The sequence below is a fragment of the Anomaloglossus baeobatrachus genome, chromosome 4, assembly GCF_048569485.1.
Source record: "Anomaloglossus baeobatrachus isolate aAnoBae1 chromosome 4, aAnoBae1.hap1, whole genome shotgun sequence".
Classification (NCBI taxonomy): Eukaryota; Metazoa; Chordata; class Amphibia; order Anura; family Aromobatidae; genus Anomaloglossus; species Anomaloglossus baeobatrachus.
Window position 1 is genome coordinate 419,589,387 of NC_134356.1, and position 26,940 is coordinate 419,616,326.

The 26,940-nt window shown below is 46.6% G+C and overlaps 1 protein-coding gene across 2 annotated transcripts in view; it reads right to left on the bottom strand.

Moving 5' to 3' along the window:
* TNPO3 (transportin 3) overlaps positions 1–15,313 on the bottom strand; it is a 110,964-nt gene extending 95,651 nt beyond the window's left edge. For both annotated transcript variants that reach the window (XM_075345392.1, XM_075345391.1), the window contains exons 1-6: positions 14,921–15,313; positions 13,187–13,387; positions 8,967–9,040; positions 8,722–8,878; positions 4,274–4,417; positions 2,405–2,580 (exon numbers count right to left, since the gene is read on the bottom strand). In XM_075345392.1, coding sequence (XP_075201507.1) covers positions 2,405–2,580; positions 4,274–4,417; positions 8,722–8,878; positions 8,967–9,040; positions 13,187–13,387; positions 14,921–15,034 — 866 coding nt within the window. In that variant the 5' untranslated portion in view covers positions 15,035–15,313. The remainder of the gene's footprint in view (positions 1–2,404; positions 2,581–4,273; positions 4,418–8,721; positions 8,879–8,966; positions 9,041–13,186; positions 13,388–14,920) is intronic.
* Between the last annotated feature and the right edge of the window lie 11,627 nt (positions 15,314–26,940).

The following is a 26,940-nucleotide window of genomic DNA, read 5'->3' on the forward strand; positions in this document are numbered from 1 at the left end:
AAGCTGCCTCCAAAGGCATTTCACAGAATTAAGTAGTACATCCAACCGGCCTCACAACAACAGACCACGTGTAACCACACCATCCCAGGACGTCAATATCCAGCATCTTCACTTCCAAGATTGTCAGGAGACCAGCCACCCAAACAGCTGCTACTGTACAACAATCAGTTTGGTTAACCAAATAATTTCTGCACAAACTGTGAGAAACCGACTCAGGGAAGGTCATCTGCATGCGCACCGTCCTCATCGGGGTCTCCACCTTACTGCAGTTCGTTGTCGTAACTGACTTGTGTGGATAAATGCTCACATTGCATGGCATCTGGCTCGTTGGAGAGGTTTTCTCTTCACAGATGAATCTCGGTGTACAGTGTACAGGGCAGATGGCCGACTGTGTGTGTGGTGTTGTGTGGGTGAGTGGTTTTCTGATGGCAACGTTGTGAATTAAGTGGCCCATGGTGGTGGTGGTGGGGTTATGGTATGGGCAAGTGCATTTTATTAATGCCGCTTTGAATGCGCGAAGATACCGTGACAAAATCCTGATGCCCATTGTTATGCCATTCATCCACATCAATCACCATGTTGCAGCATGTGAATGCATGTGTCCATGTTGCAAGGATCTGTGCACAATTCCTGGAAGCTAAAAACATCCCAATTTTTACATGGGCCGTATACTCACTGGACATGTCACTCATTATGCATATATGGGAGGTGCTGAATCGGTGTATACGACAGCTTGTTCAAGTTCCTGCCAATATACAGAAACATAGCAGCCATTGAAGAGGAGTGGACCAACCTCCCACAGGCCACAATCAACACCCTTATCAACTCTGTGTGTGTGAAGGATGTGTTGCACTGCATGAGGCAAATGGTGGGGACATCAGATACTGACTGGTTATCGGACCACCCCCAGGCCCTCCCAATACTGTAAAACTGCACATTTTAGAGTGGCCTCTTATTGTGGCCAGCCTAAGGCACAGCTGAGCAATAATCATTCTGTCTAATCAGTATCCTGATATACCACACTTGTGAGCTGGATAGATTATCTCCACAAATTCTCCTGAACCCTGCATCCTGGACGCAGAGGGTCCTGACCTGCAGGGCTGTGAGTCTCCTCCGCAGGAGAACACTGCTGCTCATACCCATGATCAGGGTTCCGTGCAATGCGGTCTCTTGCTTCTGTTCTCCCTACGGAGGACGCATGCGAATCCACAGCAAACAATTGACATGCTGCGGTCTGGAAAGACTCACCGCAGGTAAGTGTTTGCTGGCGAAAAAACAAGCACAGTGGGTACGGAATTTCTAGATATCTCATCCACTGTGCTTGTACTGTACAATGCAGCGTTCTGGACGCAGCGAAAACACACTACATCCAAAACGCTGCAAACCATGCTCATGGGCACATACCCTTATATGTTAAGTCCTGTTACTGAGATTCAGCGTTTGACGGGATATGCAAATGTGGCTGTAGACCTGAAGCATCTGTCAGTCCAGCTCTATTCCCCGCCCAGCATTGCCTCCAGATTGCCTATATACTATGCGAATTTAGGCAAAGGAGCCATCTGTCAAGGAGGAAGAGGCAGCACTGGGAGGGCTATAGAGCTGGAGTGACTGACGCTGCATTGATGTACCGTAACCATTTGCATAGCAATTCAAACACTGATTTCTCAGTAATGGAGGAATGGACTGGTCATGTAAAGGTATTACTGGACTTGTCTTTGATAGAGCTTCATGTGCACATGAATATTCTGGGGGTGAAATCCTGCGAACAGATTCCCTTTCAGTGCAAAAACTCTTATTAGGGCTCCTTCACAGTGTCCTGCTGTGTGCAGGTAACTGAAGACACACAGGTGACAGTGTGAACACACCCTTACTGATGTGGGCATTCTTACAATAAGGAAAGGCTGCGATTCTGTGTCTCACATTTAGACTGTAGCAAATTCATCTAATGTGACTGAGCACTGGCAAAGTGACAATTACTTTTGGATTCTGAGGTACCAACTCATAGGTGACAACCATGATAAAATTCTTTTCCATCTTTTAGTGTTCATTACAGCACACTACTGGTCCAAACTGTGATATTGGGAAGCGTTGTCCATAGCAGCTAGACTTGGATATGCCAGCAATCATGTCACGACTGTCATTTTCCTCTGAGAAGCAATAATCTCTCTGAAAAGGAGAAATGGCAACTTCTCATGGAAAGGCATAGGAGCGACACAACACGGGCAGTAAACGTCCCTGTGCGGAGCGGCCAGACGTGCACAGATGCCAGGCTAGAAGTGAGCTCAGAAAATGGTGGGTTATCACATTTGTAATGTACACGGATTGTTATTTTATATATAAGTCACCTTTACATTACTCCTTCACCAAGTCAACACCCAGCCTGTTACTGTATTCTGTATCTTACTTGTCCATGTCCTCTCGGGCCACCGCCATGTGATATGCTGGTTCAAGTGTGAGCACTCCCTGGAAGAGCTGCCTTCCCAGGTTCAGGTGGATCTCAACATTTTCAATAGCGTAGAGAGCAGAACAGACACAATCAGAAGCAGCTTCATGAAGATTGGAAGGGGTCTGGTCCTGTTGCTGCAAAGACAAGACACCTCAATGTGGTCAAGAGTACAAGCTACAGTAAAACATGAAACTTCATATTGTCGGGTCACGGCCATCACAATAAGAGCTGTGAAGTACACAACTTGTCAGTACGACACAAGGGTCAACATAACATGCTGTGAAACAAAATCAGCAGCCAGTAAATAGTAACATAGCAAGCTCTCATCATGTCCTAGCCATACACTTCCTCCATATGCTGGGAAAAGCACCCGACGTATACACCACACATATCCCTAAGACTCCATTTGTCCAACAGAGGCCAAATGGGGTCAGTGAAAAAGTAATTTAGGATTTTATTGCATCAAATAGCTTCAACAATTTTATATGTTTTACTATTTTCTGAACTACCACCTCTACCCCGTTCCCCATTTGTACCACGGTTGTGTGTGGATTTTATATTCCGCTGTGTTCTGGCAGAATACGGAGATTGATGAGAGCAAGGCCTCGCTCCCAGCATACCCTGCGTCTCAGTACAGGCTCGTGCTCGGCCGGAGCAGCGTGTGGTGCTCCTTGGCGCAGTCTCTGATCCTTGGTGCAGCCGCGCTCTAGTGTACTCAAGCAGTGGCTCTTAGGAAGCAGACAACGGCACTCAACTCACAAATAATGCATAGCATATAAGGTAGAAAATACCAATATTTTATTGAAAAAACACTTATTAAAACCACTTAAAAAGTACATCACAGGACACCAATGTAATACCATTAGATATGGAAATAGCCCCAGCCTGAAAATCATCCAACAATGATAGGGTATATATACATACCCTTAAAGCATTGTTGGGGGGGGGGGGGGGGGGGTCTACCGGACACCTGTCGGTTTTGTGTATACCATGGTAAATGATATTGTCTGATGGTAGGCTTGTCCTTTATCATTCCTTTCCAGCCTCTAATTGTTTAGAAAGTGATGGATATTGCCTAATATGTCCTGAAGGCCACAGGCCTTGTTGGATGATTTTCAGGCTGGGGCTATTTCCATATCTAATGGTATTACATTGGTGTCTTGTGATGTACTTTTTAAGTGGTTTTAATAAGTGTTTTTTCAATAAAATATTGGTATTTTCTACATGCTATGCATTATTTGTGAGTGCCGTTGCCTGCTTCCTTTCTCTTGTGCCTTGCTTTGCAGCAGACAGTGCACCCTCACGTTTTCATTATTATTACTTTGTTTGGCTGTGCGTTCCCACTCCTCTTTTTGAGCTCTTAGGGCTGTGACACCTCAGGTCTAGTTATACTATCTCAGGATTGGACTGCAGCCAACACGCACTCCCGAACAAGCAGCACTGCCAGACAAAAAGTGAGGGCAGACAGCAGGGAGGTCTCACCCCACCACCTCTGCTCCCCACTGATTCTGAAGAGGAGGAACAGCTTTACTATGGGTATTTGCAGGTACAATGCTTTTCAATTTTGCTTTGAGAACTTAATTAGACTCCATGCCGCTAATCTGGAAAGGAGAGTTGCACATTATGTATTCAGCACTGTGCACTGCTTACAATGGAAGCCTAAGGGCACCGTAACTCACTGTAAAGACATAGGCCAGCCTTCCATCGATAGTGCATGTCAGGAGCTTTCCTGGCAGACATCAAGCGGAAGCTCAAAACAAAAGTGAGGAGGGTCTTCACACAAAACTCGACAACCCCATGCAATCAATGGCCTGCACCATGGCTTACCAGGACCTGGAAGAGGAGCAGCAAGAGCCGATTGTTTGCCATGAAATTGCTGTCTAGGACCCCCAAATTAAACCAGCTGCCCAAACATTTGAAGGTTTTTATCAGCATTTTTTCATTGCCAGCAGACTTTTCTACGCAGTTCATCTAAAGAGGAGAAAAAGGAAAAGGAAACAGTCATCATGCACCGATCCCAATAGAAGCAGCACCAAATATCTAATAAGCTGTGCTCAATAGTGTGTATTGAGCCCAAGTAATAGTTACTGGTAAAGACAAGAAAGAAATAGGGTCATTCCGTGTCAAGTGGACCAGTTTTAAAAATCGTCCCCACTCGACGTTCTCCGATTTTGCTGAAAATTTATAAGGATGTACATGTATGTTTGAAAAGAGGTTCTGTAAATTTTAGGGCCAGATCTCAAATACATTGGGCACTGTTGACCTTTCACTGGAGGCCCCCCCCCAAGCCTGCGGCTTCAGCTAAGAGGATTTTGCAAACTTTGGCACATAGCCATTAGAGTTCTATACTGGCTATGATGCTGAAATTTGGCATACTAGCTCAACTTTTGCTGCTAAACGCGATAAAATTATTACAGGCTATGACAAAACAATATTTCGGCCGCAATTTTGTGTCAAAGTAGCTTGCAAAACGCCTCGCATAAAATTTATGCCAAACTTTGCCCATATATAACTCAAGACCAAAAACCAATAGGAACTGGTGCTTTGCCCTGTACAACAAACATCTTCATGACTTTGCATTGCTGCAATATCACGGTCAAAGCATATGTATTTGTGGAAATATTCACACCCACATATGATGAAAAACTTAAAAACACCGAATTTTACCTATTTTTAGGTCAAATTTCCCAAAAAGGGTACCCCTAAAATATATTAATTCTGTTATCATTTGAAAGAGCACATTTTTCTCTACAAGGATCATTGGGGTTTTTTTTGGAGTCTCTCCATTTAAGAAAAGAAAAATGCCACTGAACATGGTGTTATTTATTAATACGCAATGAATGGTAACTGCACTATTCAAACCCTTGCGTTGGTCCATGGTGGTTATACCACAACCAATTCCCTAAGAATTGGTATTATAATCCTATTAAGAATTGTAATAATGCTGTCTTTCGAGAATTGGCAGCCCCATCGCCTAGGAGCCATGGCCGATAGCCGTGCAAGGCAAGTCGCGGGTGGTCTCTTTATCGCAGGTTCCGAAGCCTGAGGGTGGGTGTCTTTGCCTAGGATCCCAAGCCTAATATTGGGTATCTTGTGTTGGTTCCCAAGCCATAATGTTCAGTCTAAGTAAGTGGTCTGGAATTGTTGCTGAATTTGCAACATAATGGGTTCAGAGAAGCTGTATTGTCGGCCCATTGCTGGTGCTGGAATTATTGCAATGATTGACTGCTCGGGAATCCAGCATGTATCATTTCTCACAGGCCAGTGAAAGAAGCTAGCTGGTCAATGAGGATGCATAAAATGTATTAATGCATCATGGTCGTCGACTGAAATTTCAGAAATATTTCCAATCCACCAGTTCCTATCGTAAATGCAGGCAATGTATTGCCCTGGCTGGAGGTTTGCAATTGGCACAAAAGGCATTTCTGATCTGACAGATCCATCTACATGGGCAATGAAAGATGATGGGTCATTTAACACCCTTGAAATACGAATCTTTTTGTCTTCAATTGGCACAAACTGGTGATTTTCTCTTGTTCCAGCAATTGTATGTCCATCTTTGAACCTTTCCTCTTGAACTACCCGTATTTCGTCAATTTTTTCTTTTGGAACAAAAAAAAAAACTTGATTCCATGCAGTTGCTCGTTGCAAAAGTTGAATAAATCCACCGGGGTCAGTATTTGGTTTTCAGTTGGGCGTTGAAGACTGGCACGAGCTGCCAACCTCTTTGCTGTCCCTCCAATCCCATCACAGGGCGACTTTCCATGACTGGTACCAAAAAAATTCCATTCAGCGCTGATATTGAAATCAGCATTGTGATGGCACCAGTTGAGAAAATTTTTGAAATTTTTGTACTGGGCTGCAGATCCATCACTGAAGTAGTGGATATGATGAATCCCATTGATGAGAGTCTTGAGATACTCCACAATTACTGTTAAGAAAGTGTGGACTGCAACAAGGGTGTCAAATGACCCTTCATCTTTCATTGCAAATTCAGCAACAATTCCAGACCACTTACTTAGACTGAACATTATGGCTTGGGAACCAACAAAAGATACCCAATATTAGGCTTGGGATCCTAGGCAAAGACACCCACCCTCAGGCTTTGGAACCTGCGATAAAGAGACCACCCGCGGCTGGCCTTGCACGGCTATCGGCCATGGCTCCTAGGCGATGGGGCTGCCAATTCTCGAAAGACAGCATTATTACAATTCTTAATAGGATTATAATACCAATTCTTAGTGAATTGGTTGTGGTATAACCACCATGGACCAACGCAAGGGTTTGAATAGTGCAGTTAGCATTCATTGCGTATTAATAAATAACACCATGTTCAGTGGCATTTTTCTTTTCTTAAATGGAGAGACTCCAAAAAAAAACCCCAATGATCCTTATAGAGAAAAATGTGCTCTTTCAAATAACAGAATTAATATATTTTAGGGGTACCCTTTTTGGGAAATTTGACCTAAAAATAGGTAAAATTCGTTTTTTTTAAGTTTTTCATCATATGTGGGTGTGAATATTTCCACAAATACATATGCTTTGACCGTGATATTGCAGCAATGCAAAGTCATGAAGATGTTTGTTGTACAGGGTAAAGCACCAGTTCCTATTGGTTTTTGGTCTTGAGTTATATATGGGCAAAGTTTGGCATAAATTTTATGCGAGGCGTTTTGCAAGCTACTTTGACACAAAATTGCGGCCGAAATATTGTTTTGTCATAGCCGGTAATAATTTTATCGCGTTTAGCAGCAAAAGTTGAGCTAGTATGCCAAATTTCAGTATCATAGCCAGTATAGAACTCTAATGGCTATGTGCCAAAGTTTGCAAAATCCTCTTAGCTGAAGCCGCAGGCTTGGGGGGGGCCTCCAGTGAAAGGTCAACAGTGCCCAATATATTTGAGATCTGGCCCTAAAAATTTACAGAACCTCTTTTCAAACATACATGTACATCCTTATAAATTTTCAGCAAAATCGGAGAACGTCGAGTGGGGACCACTGGTCCACTTGACACGGAATGACCCAATATAAAATTAAGTTTCACACAACATTGATATAAACAGAGGGGTACTTAATTATTTTAGTGGGGAACAATCCTACTCTACACGCAAAGAACAGTCTCCGCTTAGAAGCGTATATCCCAGCTGGACGAATTCTTACATAATCAAGTTGGTCTTGCTGCATATAAGCTGCTGTGATCCTCTGCCCTGAATGCTAGGCGTTTCCCAACAGCAGGAAAGCAATGGGCAGCTAACCATTAGTGACGACTACAGTCTAGGCCCCCCCACATAAGAAAGTTAGGGCCAAACACAGCACAGCTGGAGTGGTGCTTTCAATCTAAGCTCCCTGTTCCTGGTCATATACTTATCTTCTGGAGGCTTCATCTATCGCCGCTGCTCTGGTAGGGCTCAGCGATTTGTGCAGGCAGATCCAGTGTTTCATGGAGAGCGCCAGAGACCACAACGCAACAGAAGTCTATGAGAGCCTTGTTTTGGCTCTCAGAGATGCATTGGGAGCTTGTGATATAACTTCTGTCTTCAGGCCAGTCAGAAGTTAAGGGGAACAAGATGGCACTAGAGTGGCTTTGGCAAAAGGTGAAGCCACCAGCAGGAGAGTATACGACAGGGGACTTATTCTTAAAGCACCACTCCAATGCATGGAAAAAAAAAATGGAGTATTCCTATCTACTAAACTGACAGCACATTGCTAAAAGCTGCCATCACTTTATGATCAGTATGGGGGATACACTACTTGGAGCCACATTGATTTATGGGAAGGCATATGCTAGCGGTATACAACAACTTTGTAGGATGGGATTAATCCGTATGACAGACTTGTATTTTAAAAGCTTCACCCACAATAGAAGCAGTCACAGTAAAGTGATCCAAATTCAGCTTCAAGTAATGCTAGTTTCACACATCCGGCTTTTCGCCGATTTGCCGGATTCGGCGCACTCCAGTACAGTGTATACAGTACAATGGCAGCACGACAAGCGCCAGTCACGTGCTGTCATGTCACTGGAGCATGTGACCCGGAAGTTGCGGCGCTGCCATTATAATGTATACACTGTACTGGCATGCGCCGAATCCGGCAAACCGGCGAAAAGCCGGATGTGTGAAACCGGCCTAATATGTCTGTTATACAATTTGTTTTTGGGGATTAACATTAGTAAAAAATGAAAATTGCAAAAGGTTATCTGAAGTGCTTTTCAACCTAGTATCAGCATCCCACAGGGCACCGCCTACATCAACATAGTAAAGAACTAAGTTTCCATACCAGAAGAGAAACCACAGTGCTGGAGTAAAATGCCAGGTCCTCAATGATCTCAGAGCGACGATTAGCACCGATTCGCAGGGATCGGCTATGCACCTCCTCAGGCAGCACAGTAAGGATCTCCAAGAGGAAGGGTAATGACGAGGCATCATTACTATACCTGGAGAAAACATCGGCTCAGTGAGGAACAGGACATCATTATGGAGGACAGATACGTTCACAAAGGGCAGCCGGAGGAAAGTACTTACGTTTCTACAAGTGTCTGCACACAGCCTTTCCAAGAAGCCATCTGCAGGGCCAGATCTGCTATTGCTAAAGCCAGCTAAACGACAAAAGCAAACATTGCTTCATTTATTAACAATCAAAAATGCAATGTGGAGCGTTATCGAGAAATTATAAAGACAGGCAAAAGTGTTGGGAACCAGTAGGTGTCTGTGTACTGGGGGTACTTTTCATTCCAAAACCATTTGTATTAATATGGAATTGCTCCCGAAAGGTGGTCAGAACAGTCTCTACTCCTCGGAGCAGATCACCCTCCGTTCTCATATCACAATGGCATGAGCTTCATTCAAGAACATAGGACTAGATTTTTGGGTGCCCTGCTTGGCACATAGGGCATTGTCCTGCCTCAAAAAACACTTACTGTGGTACAGCGGCATTTCCCATCTCCAGAACCCCCAACAGGTCCTGATTTCAGGATATGCTATGGAGGACACTAATCGTTACACCTCTCCAGTACCAAGAAAATCCTGAACCATGGCCTGTTTGGGTATACAGCCCTTAAGAGATGCTGTGCTACAGTAAAGAGCACTTTTCTTCACCAGAGTTACAGAACATATCCTTAACAAAGCAGCAATGGCCCAGACCAATATATTCCCTTCTCTTACAGGTAAATGTGGTCGCCTGGCATGTGCCACACAGCTCCATCACGAATGGTAGGGATTTTACAGAACTTCTTAGAGCTCATGTAGGCACTCATAGATTTCAGTCCGATCTCAGACCACAATGCATGGACTGGCCGCGGCACTCCCAACCAGAGAGCGACAGCTTTATGAAAATAAATGAAGCCGCCACACTCCAGTCAAGACCCACGACCATGCCATGACCGATTGGCACAGATGTCTGCATGAGCATCAAAAGCAGAAATGGAAAATCTGCCCACAGCTCGTGCGATTTAAGAGGCCATTAAACATAAAAACGAAAACTAATTGGCTGCCAAGGAGAACGGCTTTACTTTTCCACTACAAATACAATACAGGAGCCATCTTTTGCACCATTGTTATAACACTTCATGGCAAAAAAAGACTCCTGTACATACACACGGGCCCCAATTCATCAAGATGGGTGAATTTCTCACTGGTCTTCATGAGAGACATGTAAGAGATATGCTCCTGATTCATTAGGTGACAGTTCTTAATGAGTCGTGAGCGTCTGACGAGTGGCGTGTGCCGCACCACAAATCTGACCCTAGTCCCTGACTGGAGTGAGATTTCTGCAGTATGTATTAGACAAGCTGTGTTGTCCCATCCTAACTTTTCCTAGTTTGGTGGAGCTGAGAGAAACTGAGTGAAAATTCCAAATTGCTGCCCAATTCAGTCACACCACATTCTTCTGACCGTTCAAAGCAATTTACCTCAGAATTGTGAGGTAATTGCTTTGATAAAACCACCCCGATAAGTCTTCCTCTTACTCCAGTTGATTCTAGCACTATAATCAATGGATGACAGCTCCTGTAATGAGGCTTCAGGATGGGATTTGATAATGAAAGCCATGATGGCCCCATTGTGAACATTCCTACACACAGCAGCACTGGCAGTGACCTGGGGCAGCGCCAGCACAAAGCTCCTACATCCTTTACCACACGGAAGGTCATGGGTGTGGCTGAAACAGCAGAACCTACCATTACAAGGGAGTCCTCACACTACTGGTCATGAAAAATAATCTAGAAGGGCGCGTCCTCAGATGTTTCCATATATTATCAGGACATTCTTCACCATTCTCTCCTGATTGCACAGTGCATGAAAGCTTACATCTAATACTGCGTGTAATACTGTGCAGTATCCGGCGGAAGCAATCCTCTGGGAGATAGAAAACATTTCTGAGTAGCAAACATCCATGTTACTAGAATTTCCTAATTGTCACTGGAGCTCCAACGGCCCCGTACCACAAGTGCTGCCTAGTGATGAGTGAACACTACCACGCTCGGGTGCTTGGTACTCGTAACTCGGATGGGCGCAACTTGACTACCTGAGTATAATGGAAGTCAATGGGGAACTCGAGCATTCTTCTGGGAAATCTGGAAAAATACTCAAATTCTCCATTGACTTCCATTTCACTGGAGTTGTGCCCATCCGAACACCAATTGCTCTTTATGAGTATTGAACATGGTAGGGCTCGCTCACCACTTGTGCTGTTTCCACACAGGATGGCACTGGTCCAAAATATGGCCACTAAGGAGGAAAATGTACATCAGTGGCAGGCAAGCGCACTGTGCACGGCACTAGTAACCAGCAGATGAGTAGTGCTGTGCACAGTGTGACTACATAGGTGTATGACGAACAAGTCTGGTCCCTCTATCCGCAGCCAAGTAACTTGATTACATGGATTTTTGCACATTTCTGTTGGAAGGTGACCAACCCGTAAGATCCTAGCCTGTGAGACTGTAAGCACTCTTCTACATGCCTATATCATACCCCACCACATGGAGAGACTTTTATGGACCCATAAGCAGCATATAATACCTCATGAAGTACTGTATAGGAAAATCTCTGCAATATCATGGCGCAATCCAGAAATCCCAAGATTTACAAGTCTCTATGTAAACCTGACACTCAATGACAAGTTCTCGTGTATGACCATGTGCACAAAAGCTTTAGGTCTCAATATTTACAAGACACATTAAAGCAAGAGGAGATCTTTAAAATGTGGTGGATATGAAACCCAAAGTATCCTAGAAAGGTGATGAATGCTTCATTACACAATGAATTAACCCTTTCAGCCTTGGATTCCAAGAACTTGATATGAGATGTTACAGCTTCCAGAATCAATCAACAAGTGTTCATACAAAATTAGAAATAAACATTAAAGGGAACCTGTCACCAGATTTGGGGCCTATAAGCTGCGGCACCACCAGTGGGCTCTTATATACAGCATTCTAACATGCTGTATAGAAGAGTCCAGGACGCTGTACAGAACACATATCACTTTATAATACTTACCTAACGGTGGGTGTGGTGCAGACTGGTCGGATGGGTGTCTCCGTTCTCCGGTATCAACGCCTCCTCTTTCGGCCATGTTTGTCCTCCTTCTAATGAAGCCTGGGTGCATGACGCGTCCTACGTCATCCACACTAGCCAGCATTGAGGTCTTGTACAGGCGCACTTTGATCTGCTCTGAGCAGGGCAGATCAAAGTATTGTAGTGCGCCTGCGCAGGACCTCAATGTCGGCTCATGTGCATGACGTAGGACGCGTCATGAACCCAGGCTTCAGAAAAAGGAGGACAAAGATGTCCGAAAGAGGAGGTGCCGGACCGGAGAACAGACACCCATCCGACTGGTTTGCACCACACCGCCCCTTAGGTGAGTAGTAGGGCTCTTTTCCACCTGCGATTTTCATGTGTGAGTGCAATCTGATAAAAAAAATTGGATTGCACTCGCACCAGTGTTAATCAATGAAGCACTTTCCTCTGTCCCGTTTTTTCTCTACAAACGAATTGGGCTCTCAGTACAATCGCAGCATGCTGCGTTTTGCAGTCTCGGTTCACATGTGTGTAAAATCGCACAGCACTCGCATGTTATGCGACCTTCAGTGTGGTGAACGCAGAGACATAGAACGGAGGAGATGGGGATAAAGCGCTTCCTCCCTCTTCTTCGCTCCTGTGATGCATCAGTCGCATGACCCTCGGCTGACACCCGCAGCAGAGGGTCATAGCATATCGCTCCAATGCTCCCACATTTGAAGCGGTACGCAAATGGAAAAGAGCCCTTATAAAGTGATTTTTACGTTCTAAACAGCAGCCTGGGCTCTTATATACAGCATGTTAGAATGCTGTATATAAGAGACCACTGGTGGTGGCCGCATCTTATAGGCCCCAAATCTGCTGACAGGTTCCCTTTAAAAGGCCCCAATCAGACTGCCTCAGGTCATGGTCTGTAAAGCAGGGACTGAATGTGGGTCTTTTGACCCATCTATGAGGCTGTAAATTTGGGCTAGGAGACCTGTGAGTCCATGAGCTATGTAAGTAAAAAAGAAAAATTCCTGGGAGGCAGATAAAAATCAGTATTTCCAAATACCTGTGCCATTTTTGGTTCTTTCAAAGTGGATGTAAAGGAAACACAACCTAAAAAAAGGAAGGCGTTTGATCCAATACAGATTATAGGAATTTTATCATGTTTGACAAAATATTGTGCAAAAAGTGTAGAAAAGATTGGCCGGAAGTCAACAGAAGTAAAGTGCATACAACTGTACCTGAGTTACAATGACCGGTGACATGTCCTTCAAGTTCTGTATATGAGACAGCAAGGAGTCCCGCAGGGAAGCGTGGGAGTCTGCGGGCAGTTCATAAAAAGAGGTCTGAATCTTCATTTTCATGGTTTGTGCTGCAAAGTAGCAAGACTCCACATCCTGGTGAATCTGCAGCAACTGGTCCGAGATCTCCCAAGCATACACCTATGAACGAGACAGCAAAGAAAATCAGGCAACGTTCCCTGCATATCAGCAGTAGACGTCCAGAGCCATTCAGCAGACTGGGCTGAAAATAAAGAAAAACAGAATAAATCCAAACTGGAAGAATCTATAAGACTATAGAGGGCACATGAGCAACATCAAAATAGTGTATAATATATTCTGTGCACCGCCCATATCCTGAGGCTGCACCACTACATCTCCTCGTCCCAATCCTGTACCGCTTTGGCATGGAGGTCTGTGTGGACGGAAAAACCATCATTCACAGTTTTGGCATATAAGCCAGGTGTAAGATGAATCAACAGGTCCATAGAGCGCCGACAGAGATCAGACATCGAGGAGGAAGGCATTAAAATACACGAGTGGCACCCTATGGGTGATGCATGCCAACGGAAGAAGACTGCTAGGATCAAATGGGCAGACTGTAGACACCTACAGGAGAAAGGTGATGGCTCAATAGCTGCTGTAGGATCACAGTTTACATGTCTGTATGATGGGCGAGTGGGGGACAGGCGTGCGCCCAGTCCGGGGGGACAGGCGTGCGCCCAGTCCGGGGGGACAGGCGTGCGCCCAGTCCGGGGGGACAGGCGTGCGCCCAGTCCGGGGGGACAGGCGTGCGCCCAGTCCGGGGGGACAGGCGTGCGCCCAGTCCGGGGGGACAGGCGTGCGCCCAGTCCGGGGGGACAGGCGTGCGCCCAGTCCGGGGGGACAGGCGTGCGCCCAGTCCGGGGGGACAGGCGTGCGCCCAGTCCGGGGGGACAGGCGTGCGCCCAGTCCGGGGGGACAGGCGTGCGCCCAGTCCGGGGGGACAGGCGTGCGCCCAGTCCGGGGGGACAGGCGTGCGCCCAGTCCGGGGGGGACAGGCGTGCGCCCAGTCCGGGGGGACAGGCGTGCGCCCAGTCCGGGGGGACAGGCGTGCGCCCAGTCCGGGGGGACAGGCGTGCGCCCAGTCCGGGGGGACAGGCGTGCGCCCAGTCCGGGGGGACAGGCGTGCGCCCAGTCCGGGGGGACAGGCGTGCGCCCAGTCCGGGGGGACAGGCGTGCGCCCAGTCCGGGGGGACAGGCGTGCGCCCAGTCCGGGGGGACAGGCGTGCGCCCAGTCCGGGGGGACAGGCGTGCGCCCAGTCCGGGGGGACAGGCGTGCGCCCAGTCCGGGGGGACAGGCGTGCGCCCAGTCCGGGGGGACAGGCGTGCGCCCAGTCCGGGGGGACAGGCGTGCGCCCAGTCCGGGGGGACAGGCGTGCGCCCAGTCCGGGGGGACAGGCGTGCGCCCAGTCCGGGGGGACAGGCGTGCGCCCAGTCCGGGGGGACAGGCGTGCGCCCAGTCCGGGGGGACAGGCGTGCGCCCAGTCCGGGGGGACAGGCGTGCGCCCAGTCCGGGGGGTGTCTGATATGGTTGGTGCCTGCATGCCAGCTGTCCCCAGTGCCCTCTGTGCCAGGGCAGACTGCTCCATCCGGCTGCTCCATGCTGTACGTGTGATGCCCTGTCCCCCAGGAATCGTCCATGAGGCCTCTCACCGATCTCTGCAGCTCTCCTAGCCACAGCGATGCCCTCTCCTTTCCGCTGGGGTCCGGGTCGTGGTAGAGCGCCTGCACGGCCTGGTAAACGGTCTGCAGGGCCGGCTTCTCCATGGCTCAGCGTGCACGCTAGGTCTCGTAGTGTCTTACAGCCGCCGCTCCCCACGACTCATCCTCTTCCTCGGCCGGAACTGTGATTGTGCACCAGCAACGTGTCCGACCGGCAACTCGTCCTCAGCGCGGCGACGTTCCGCCTGCTCTCCCCGGAGATTGCAATGAACGGGAGCCAAACAGGGTCGTATACAGCGGCAGCGGGGTGTTCTCACCCGTCACACGCAGCCTCCCCACCTCTCCAGCACCTCAGGAAGGCGGCTGCTTCCCGGGCAGGACGTACGTCAGCAGCCACTTCCTGTTAGTCCGCCGCTCAACTACGCCCCCCAGTTGTACGGAACTAAGAAAGCGGAAGCAAGTGTTACCCATTGTACAGGGGAGACGTTAGAGCCGAGCCCTAATCTCTCTGCGCATCTCATATCCGCAGCGCGGATGGTGGAGGTCCCCATAGGCGCAGTATTGAGCGGACGGTCTATGCACCAGCCGGGGCTCCATGTGTTCTTCCGTGTGCACCGTGCTCTTTTCCATGCATTCCGTGCTCTCTTCCGTGCTCTCTTCCATGTATTCTGTGCTCTTCCGTGTGCATTCCGTGCTCTCTTCCGAGCGCTCTTCCATGGATTCCGTGCTCTCTTCAGTGCGCTCTTCCATACATTCCGTGCTCTCTTCAGTGCGCTCTTCCATACATTCCGTGCTCTCTTCCGTGCTCTCTTCCATGCATTCCGTGCTCTCTTCCGTGCACTCTTCCATGCATTCCGTATTCTCTTCCGTGCACGCTTCCATGCATTCCGTGCTCTCTTCCGTGTGCTCTACCATGCATTCCGTGCTCTCTTCCATGCATTCCGTGCTCTCTTCCGCGCGCTCTTCCATGCATTCCGTGCTCTTCAGTGCGCTCTTCCATGCATTCCGTGCTCTTCAGTGCGCTCTTCCATGCATTCCGTGCTCTTCAGTGCGCTCTTCCATGCATTCCGTGCTCTCTTCCATGTATTCTGTGCTCTTCCATGCATTCTGTGCTCTTCCATGCATTCCGTGCTCTTCAGTGCGCTCTTCCATGCATTCCGTGCTCTCTTCCATGTATTCTGTGCTCTTCCATGCATTCCGTGCTCTCTTCCGTGCGCTCTTCCATGCATTCCGTGCTCTCTTCCGTGCGCTCTTCCATGCATTCCGTGCTCTCTTCCGTGCGCTCTTCCATGCATTCCGTGCTCTTCAGTGCGCTCTTCCATGCATTCCGTGCTCTCTTCCATGTATTCTGTGCTCTTCCATGCATTCCGTGCTCTCTTCCGTGCGCTCTTCCATGCATTCCGTGCTCTCTTCCGTGCGCTCTTCCATGCATTCCGTGCTCTCTTCCATGCGCTCTTCCATGCATTCCGTGCTCTCTGCCGTGCGCTCTTCCATGCATTCCGTGCTCTCTTCCGTGCGCTCTTCCATGCATTCCGTGCTCTCTTCCATGCATTCCGTGCTCTCTTCCGTGCGCTCTTCCATGCATTCCGTGCTCTCTTCCGTGTGCTCTTCCATGCATTCCGTGCTCTCTTCCGTGTGCTCTTCCATGCATTCCGTGCTCTCTTCCGTGTGCTCTTCCATGCATTCCGTGCTCTCTTCCGTGTGCTCTTCCATGCATTCCGTGCTCTCTTCCGTGTGCTCTACCATGCATTCCGTGCTCTCTTCCGTGCATTCCGTGCTCTCTTCCGTGCGCTCTTCCATGCATTCCATGCGCTCTTCTATGCATTCGGTGCGCTCTTCCGTGCTCTCTTCCGTGCTCTCTTCCGTGCTCTCTTCCGTGCATTCCGTGCGCTCTTCCGTGCATTCCGTGCGCTCTTCCGTGCGCTCTTCCGTGCATTCCGTGTTCTCTTCCGTGCATTCCGTGTTCTCTTCCGTGCATTCCGTGTTCTATTCCGTGCTCTCTTCCGTGCGCTTTTCCATGCGTTTCCTGCGTTCCTCCATGAGCTCTTTCCCGTGCTCCAGGTGCTCTGTTCACTTCTCCATGTGCCCCTCTGTGCGTCACCGTGTTGGGGGAGAACCCTTCCAAGGAGGCAGGTGATAGACAACTGCTCCAGCCATCCCATTCTGAGTGCATCTCAGTGATCTGCATTGATTACATGAATTTAAAGTGTCATCGATCGTCGTTATGGGTTTTATCCCACCTCCGAAGACCTACGGACAGGGAGTTTAGATTGGGACAGTGTTGCTGATGTATGTAAAGTGTCAAAAAAATAACAATCTTTATTTTTATATAGCGCTAACATATGCCGCAGCACTTTACATACATCAGGAACACTGTCCCCATTTCGACTCACAATCTAAATTCCCTATCTGAATGACTTTGGAAGGAAACCGGAGTACCCGGAGGAAACCCACGCAAACACGGGCAGAACGTACAAACTCCTTACAGATGGTGTCCTTGGTGGGATTTGAACCCAGGACCCCAGTGCTGCAAGACTGCAGTGCTACCCACTGAGCCACCATGCTGCCTAGTGAAATTAATGGCGCTATATAAGTGAATAAATATATTATAATTATGTCATCTTTGTGATAAATCTTATCAGTGGAATCTGCTTCTTTCTCCTGAACTGATCTTTCCCTCTCAATTTCATTAAATCTGTATCCAGTAATGACAGATTTTCCCCTTACTGAGATAGATTATGGTTGGTGCTTTTAAACTTCTATGGGGGGAGGAGCTAGAGGCAGACACAGTCTCCTGAAACCACAGTTACAATTCTCCATAGAGCCTTATGAGCACCAACTATCATTTCCCATCTCAGTAATGTAACAATCTGTATTAACTGATGACAGACTTTACCTGTGAATTGAGAAAGAAGCAGATTCCAATAGCTTACAAAGTTTTTTTTATTTTCACGTCTAAAACCACTCTATAGATGTGTACACTGCCCACCCTGACAGATACGTTCTTAATATCAGACATAAGATGGTACGTTACTTGGAATGGACTCTTAATGGTATGTTAATTACAAATTCAGCTCCATTTTCTTAGGCCCCTTTCACACGTCCGTGCAAAACACATGCGTTTTGCACGGTCTGTGGTGTAGATGCGTATGTGTGCGCGCGTCTCTATGTGTGTTTGACGTGTGCTGTCAGTGTGCTATTCTTATGATATCTACATAGCACATGGACAGCATGAAATTCTATACTTACCTGTCCATGGTGCTGCTGTGTCTGGTGCTGCTGCTTTCTGTCCGAAGTGCAGTGCATATGCAATGAGCATAATGAGCGGGGGTCGGAAACAAGTGACAGCAGTGCTGGAGACATCAGCGGTGGAGACAGGTGAGTATAGAAAAGGATTTTATTTCACAGACACAGTTTTTTCTCCGGTATGTGTCACACTGAGGTCACATCAGTGTGTGGTTCATGTGACACCCGTGCTGCCAGAGAAAAACTGAAATGTCGCCATGTGGAGCACATGGACACACGTATGCTCAACACTGTCCATGGAAAAATATGCACACGTGCAAGCCCATTGATTTTAATGGGTTTACGTGTGTCCGTGGCTCCGGTACGTGTGAAAATGGATGTCACACGTACTGGAGACGTGGATGTGTGAAGGGGGCCTTATGCAATAGAATGAATGGCTTATCATTTATGGCAGTAATGGACTAAGCCCCCCGTGCGAAGTAGACAATAGAGAAGAGGCTTGGACCCTCCTGTGAAGTCCGCATGCGATAATAAGGAGAGTAGACAAGATCTTCTTAAGAAAGTCCCTTCACAGAGGAACTTGTGTCCGAACCAAACAAACGTTTCATTGGCACGCCTTCTATACCAAGAGGCACGATACCCCCTGAAGTCTGTACGTCCTCTGTCCGTGAGGTCGGTGATAAATTCAGTAGGCAACTATAGAAATCGGAGTTTCCTGTTGGTCGGCGCATTTCCTGTAGAAAAAAAAAAAAATCGTTGGGAAATAGCATTTTTTGTCTTTCTTAATGGTACTCTTATACAACGCGTTTCAGGGAGGGACTGTCTTCTTGGTCAGGTAAACTACACCAGTATAAAAGCATAACCATGTACACAAGCAACATGGAAGATGCAGGCCACATAGGATAAAGCAGAAGCGCGTTAATATAAGGTTTTGTAAGAAAAGGCTTAGTATTCATGGTGATTTATTTATTGAAATGTTGGCTCATTTTAGGCTCAACGTAAAGATACCTTAAGGGACTTTTTTTTTTTTAAGCTGGGTTTACACACTTCAACATCGCAAAGGACATCGCTGTAACGTCACCGGTTTTGTGACGTAACAGCGACCTCCCTAAGTCTCTGCTAAGTCGCTGGTGAGCTGTCAAACAGGCAAACCTGGCCAACAACGCAACAGCGATCCGGACCTGCAGAGCGACCTAGCTGGTTGTTGGGGACGTTGATAAGCAGCCTTTTGAAAGGGAAGTTGCTAACAAAGTCGCTGCAAAGTCTTTCACACGCTGAAACTTTCCAGCGATGCATGCTGCACAGCGGGAAACAAAGGACCTAGGAATGGTCCTGAACGATTTGTAGCGATTACAACTTCACAGCATGGGCCGGGTCGCTGATAGGTTTCACACACTGCAACATCGCAAACAACATCGCTATTGCGTCACAAAACCGGTGACGTTACAGCGATGTCGTTTGAGATGTTGCAGTGTGTAAACCCAGCTATACTTAAAGAAGTTGTCCACTACTGTTGAACACCTGCTTAATCCATTTGGTGTCCCATACACCCCCCCTGCAGTGGCGCTGTTGCACTGTTAACTTCTCTCCTATTCCCGGCGGGTTATTGCTGCAGTCAATCAGTGCTTGCTAATCGACTGCTGCTCCTCACTACTCCATCAGAGATGATGTCTGCTCTGAAGGAAATAATAAAGACGGCTGTTACTGATTGGCTGCAGCGCTCACGTGATGGCTGGGAGATAAGGTGTGGCAGGTGAGTATAATCTTTTCTTATGTTAGGCTGGGTTCACACATAGCGACAACGACGTTGCTGTTACGTCACCATTTTCTGTGACGTAGCAGCGACCTTGTATGTCGCTGTTATGATCGCTGCTTAGCTGTCAAACACAGCAGACGCAGCAGCGATCATAACGTCACTACATGTGCAGAGAGCAGGGATCCGCGCACACTGCTTAGCGCTGGCTCCCTGCTCTCCTAGCTACAGTACACATCGGGTTAATTACCCGATGTGTACTGCAGCTACATGTGCAGAGAGCAGGAGCCGGCACTGGCAGCGTGAGAGCGGCGGAGGCTGGTAACGAAGGTAAATATCGGGTAACCACCTTGGTTACCCGATGTTTACCCTGGTTACAGCTTACCGCAGCTGCCAGATGCCAGCTTCTGCTCTCTGCTCGCTTCATTTTGTCGCTGTCACACACAGCGATTTGTGCGTCACCGCGGGAGAGCAACAATAAAAAAAGAACCAGGGCTGTGTGTAACGAGCAGCGATCTCACAGCAGGGGCCAGATCGCTGCTCAGTGTCACACACAGCGAGATCGCTAATGAGGTCACTGCTGCGTCACAAAAACCGTGACGTAGCAGCGATTTCGGTAGCGATCTCGCTATATGTGAAGCACCCCTTACTCAAGAAGCTCGAGCGTTCAAAAAGGAGTTGTCCAAGTAATGGATAATCCCTTTAAATACTCTACGGTAGGCTAAAAATAATCTTTGAAATTGGGTCTCAGTAAAATGTTGCATTGTTTACAGGCGCGTTGTTTCCCTGCTCGTTAATGGCAGTGAACTCATTGTGACCACAGAATAAGTCAAAGTTGAGCTGAACTTTGATGTGTTTATAAATCAAGAAGCTCAAGCCTACTGTACTGTACGAAGAAAGCTAGGCATGTCTCTTTACACTGGAAATCAAAATGTCAATTTCCTAAATGTTAAGGTCATTATGTAGTCCTATGTGATTATATCCTAACATGAGTAAACTAACAGTATTTTAAGCTTATTTCATAAATATAATTTATTCTAAAGCACATAATAAAAATGTAAATGAGATAAATGTAAAAGAACACTGATCAAAATTAGAGGAGACTTTCAGATACCTGCAAGTTATTGGTGTTCATCTGGCACCTGGTGCTAATTTCCTTAATTATCTGACAAACCCTATTTAACTGGCAGCCTGACTTTCCAGTTTACACTGACTTTGCAAAAATGAGGTGCTGTTCCAAAGTGACTGAAACCCTCCGGCAGCAGGTTGTCCAGATGAAGGCCAAAGGGGTGACCCTATCAGCCATAGCAAGAGAAGTTGTTCGTTCCAAGTCTGTGATTTCGAGAATATTGCATCTGTACAACATCACTAACTCATGTTCCCCAAGAAGCCTGGTCGCCCTTGAAAGACAAATGCAAGAGAGGACAGGATAATATGGAGAATCTCCATGGGTAATCGTTCGACACTGTAGCTGGAATTACCCGCCAATTCAGTACTGAACAGGGTAAGGATCTATCTCGTGATAGTGTCACAACGTATAAGAGCATTTGGACTGAAAGGCCACTCTGCAGTGACCAAACTTCTGATTAGCAGAAAGGATCAAAAGGCTAGACCCACCTTTGATGAGGAGCATGTTGTGTGGACAGAAGAGAAATGGTTCACAGTTCATTTTAGTAATGAAAGCAAGTTTAATTTATTTGGGTCTGATGGGAAACATGTTCGTCAACAAACTGGGGAAAGACTGAACCCAAAGTGTGCTGAGAAGTCAGTGAAAGGTGGTGGAGGAAATGTCATGGTTTGGGGAATGTTTTCTGCTGCAGGAGTTGAGCCTCTCGTACAGCTACATGCCAGAGTGAATGCAAGTGAGTATCAGAACCTTATAAAACAACACATGGTTTCTTACTTGCATTCATCACTCAATCAGCCAGCAACAGGATAATGTGCCCTGTCACACAGCAAAATGGGTAAAGTAGTTCCTTGAAACAGAAAACACTGAATGAAATGGCCAGCCCAGAGTCCTGATCTAAACCCAATAGAAAACCTCTGGAAAATCCTTGGTGACAAAGTTATGGCCAAGAAACCCACAACAGTCAAAGAATTGTGGAAGAGACTGGAAGAAGAGTGGACCAAAATCACACCAGAGCAGTGTGAGAGGCTAGTGATGTCCTGTGGCTGCAGATGTGCTGAAGTCATTCAAAGCAAAGACCTCTACACTTCTTACTGATTGGCGACTGTTGTTACCTTCAGAAAATTTACTTATAATCTTACTCTGTGGTACAGTCATTGTCCTCTAATTATGATCATCACGTTTTAGGCAAAATAAAGGTTTTATGTTGAGAAACTTTGGATCTTTTGTAAAACACTGTTCTAGTAGCATGGTGTACCCCTTACAAAAAAAACCCCTCAAATATTGATTAAAGTAGATTACAAGATTACTTTATTTCTGAAAAAATCAAGTGATCATACATTGTTCTCTAATTTTGATCTCCAGTGTATGTGGCTTTTAAGGCCCCGTCACACACAACGAGAGAGTCACAGTTTCTGTGACGTAGCAACGATCTCGCCAGCGATCTCGTTCTGTGTGACACCAGCGATTAGGCCCCTGCTGTGAGATCGCTAGTCGTTGCCGAATGGTCCGGACCATTTTCTTCAAAAGCAATGTCCTGCTGGGCAGGACCTACCAACGACCTAACACAGGGTCCCACCGTCGCCGAGATCGTTATACAGGTTGCTCATCGTTACTGCGTCGTTGGTAAGGCCTGACTGTGTGACATCTCACCAGCGACCTCCCAGCGACTTACCAGCAATCAAGTCGTATTCTTGTCAGGCTCGCTGGTAAGTCGTTGTGTGTGACTGGGCCTTCAGACTCCTGCTCCAGATCTCTTATGTCACCTACTTAGCTAGGTCAGAGCATTCTAGTGGTATCAGCTTTATCACAGAGTAAACTCTATGCTAGGGTCAAACAATGGACACAATTACATAGATTAAACTCCACCATATAAATTAAATGGCTTTCGGCCAAACAATAGTTCAGTTGATCAGCATGCACCCATCTCAGCTGCTATTAATCTAGTGGTAGGCTTAAATGCCCAGTCACACTAAACAACTTACCAGCGATCCCAACAACGATACAACCTGATAGGGATCGCTGGTAAGTTGCTAGGAGGTCGCTGGTGAGATGTCACACTAAGCAACGCTCCAGCGATCCCACCAGCAACCTGACCTGGCAGGGATCGCTGGAGCGTCACTACACGTGGAAGCATGCTGCGCTTTGTAACTAAGGTAAATATCGGGTAACCAACCCGATATTTACCTTGGTTACCAGCGCACACCGCTTAGCGCTGGCTCCCTGCACACCTAGCCACAGTACACATCGGGTTAATTACCCAATGTGTACTCTGCTACGTGTGCAGGCAGCAGGAGCCGGCTTCTGCGGACGCTGGTAACCACGGTAAACATCGGGTAACCAAGAAGCCCTTCCCTTGGTTACCCGATATTTACCTTCGTTACCAGCGTCCGCTGCTCTCACACTGCCAGTGCCAGCTCCCTGTTCCCTGCACACAGCCACAGTACACATCGGGTTAATTACCCGATGTGTACTCTGCTACGTGTGCAGAGAGCAGGGAGCCGGCACTGAGAGTGGCGGATGCTGGTAACGAAGGTAAATATCGGGTAACCAAGGTAAGGGCTTCTTGGTTACCCGCTGTTTACCGTGGTTACCAGCGTCCGCAGAAGCCGGCTCCTGCTGCCTGCACATTTAGTTGTTGCTCTGTCGCTGTCACACACAGCGATGTGTGCTTCACAGCGGGAGAGCAACAACTAAAAAATGGCCCAGGACATTCAGCAACAACCAACGACCTCACAGCAGGGGCCAGGTTGTTGCTGGATGTCACACACCGCAACATCGCTAGCAAGTTGTGCCTCAGCAGCGATGTTGCTAGCAATGTTGCTTAGTGTGACGGTACCTTTACAGTCACACTAATAAGGCGTCATAAGGCCTACCCTGATTACAGTTTAGTATTAATATTTTGATTTTTTTTCCTTAGCACTATGAACTTAGCCAAAAGTCTTATTCTTGTTATAGCAAATGAACATTATTCTTTACAATATAAAATATTATGATTTTCTAGAGTTGATCAAATAGTTCTCAGGACTTTGGATAATCGGTCACATCACTACACAGCGAGGCAGCCCGGTGGGAGCCTTGAAAATTGCTACTACCTGGGCACTTCTGATTAGTATGGCATTATGACTACATCCCAAGGGTCTACTAATCAGAAGATGTTCCGAGAATGCCAGCAGGTAGTAGGCAGTCCACGGTGCCCTGGATTGACTGCCATGAACTACCAATGTGACCAATAGAGCGGAGTCACACAAATACTTTTTCTCACCTCTACAATTTTTCAATATACTTTCTGCATCAGTTCTTCACACATATTAAGATCTTGTGAAGTCCTCTTCATGGTATTGTCCTTGTCCAATTCGAAGAATGGTGCATAGTGATCCATTTTGTTCTGCAAGTGAAAATGGACATCACATACCAAGCCTAACGTGTGAAGTAGTGTCTACACAAGCCATCGGTAGGCATTTACATGACTTTGGGCTATGAAGCATAAGTCCAGATACAGGTGTTCCATAGAGCTTTTGCCAACGCTGTCAAAGCTTATCATGGTGCAAAGCAAGACAGAAGAAGGAACAATCCGGCTCTTTAACATTCAAGGTGAATTCATGATTAAGAATGCTATTGCACTTCAAATGCATTGAAATCGTGCCACTCATGTTCTCACTGCATATTGTAGGAGTGCACCATATTGGAAAATAAACAGAACCTCGAATGTTAAAGGGCCAGATTCTTCCTTTTTCTGGATTGTGTTGGCATGGGATGGATCCTGAGTTCCATTACGAGAAGGAATGAATGTTATGGTGAGCTGGACTTTACATTTATTTTGAATTCCGCAAAACAAGGCAGCAATGGAGGTCTATTTTCTTTGGATATGAGCCCCAACGTTTATTTTAGACACAATGATAGCCAGATATTGATAAAGGAGACCACATAGACAATGTTATGAAGAGGCCTTCACGAGGGACATGAAAGAGTCCCAAGAGCCATTTTTCAACACAACGCCAGGCCACATGTGCTATTGTAAGAAACCTTTGTGGCCTAAACATACTACCATTGCCTACAGCGTTTTTCGAATCATCTCCCATTGAGCACATCAAAGTTGTCACAAGTTGGCAATTTCAAGGGATTTGTCAGCAGTGGATCTTGATGATTTGTGTGCCCAAGGGTCTTCAGCGTGGTGATGTAATCTCAATGTTGCAGAGTGTGAAATACATAAATAAAATACCGTATATCTCCCTTTCATGCAGACCATAGCCAAATCCTTAATATAAAGCTCTGATTAGATGCCTCATTAAGAGCTCCAGAAGTCCCTTTTTTTAATTAAAAAAAAAAGATACTCTACAAAAACTTTTCCATGCACTTAAAGAGGTTGTTCAGGTTTGAATTCTCACAGCCTACTGTCAGGATTTTTTTATGCCGAGGGCAGGCGATCGTGTGACTGCAAGTATGCGACATGCATGTTTCTGTGATTTTTTTTTGCAAGCCACTCAGTCCACAAAAAACACGATATATCTTAACAGTGTACAGTCAGGATTCAGGTGTCTGCACGTTTTTGGCCACATTCTGATTAGACATGAGCAGCTTTGCTCAATGCGATTGAAGTGAGCGAGACTGCCAGGTCTAGTTTGAGTGTGGTCCAGAAGTGAGCATCTCACATACTTGCAGTCACATGATCGCCCTACTCTGCATCAGAGAATCCTGACTGTACGATGTGAGGACTCACAAGTCTGCAGTCACATACAATGATGCAGATGTTCCTGTCAAACCTGAACAACCCCTTTAACCTAAAGCAAACTCCACTTTATATATAGGCCTCATACAAGACCCTTAATTAAGAAGCACCCCAAACCAGACACTCTAAAAAATACCCTCAAACGTTTGTTCACCAGACCACAATCTTTCTTTCAGGCTCATTGAGATGTCTGTGATTTCTTTGGTACATATGATCTTCATCAGTGGTTTGAATACGATTTTCATCAGTGTTTGGCCCGTTTTTACCATCAATGTTTATTCAGTGATTTTCATATATGGGAAAAATAAACCGCACTGCTTCCCCTTTACATTATAAAGTTAATCGTGGACAGCACATGTATTGTACACTGATCACATCCATGGGCTGTCAGAGATTTTCATGGACCCATAGACTTGTTTGGGTGATTTTCATCCGTGATTTGGATCAAAACCAGACATTTTTCTGTGTTTTTTTTTTTTTGCAATACACAAAAAACAGCTCCATAGACTACAGTGGGTACATCTCTCCATGAAAAGCCCAACACATGAACGTGACTCAGGGATGTATGAATGAGGCCTTATACAGACCCCAGATAAGACCCCCTCCTTATGCAGACCATATGCCAGACCTTCCATTTATTCAGATGAGACCCTACACCAAAAGTACAGATTCTCTTCTATTCCTTCTATTCTAGGAGTCCAGACGTTTCTTCTTTCTTTATTCTGGATGATGTAGAAAGTTGGCTTGTATGCTTTAGTTGCAAAGATCTTTATTGGAGCTGGTTCGTAAACGTCATTTTAGGCAAAAAGCTGACTAATGGAAGAATATTCTGATGGTCTCTAGTAATAGATGAGACTGCAGTGTGTAGAGATGTAGTTGTACAGTTTTATACTAATGATTGTGTATGGTCAGTGGTAAGGAATTGAATAAATGTGTGTGGTGCAAGTTCTTGGTGAGGCTTACTTGACTCCATAATTCCTATGCCCCTTACCATCCGGTATGCATGGTCAATATGGGAGCCAATTAGGTGTAAAAAGTACTGAAATGAGTATTGAAGTTCAAGTCCCCTTGCTTACGACCTATAGTCCTTAGAAGTCAGCGTAGAGCAAAGGAGGGGGTTACAGGGTTTACCACAGATAACTTCGCGTACTATACAC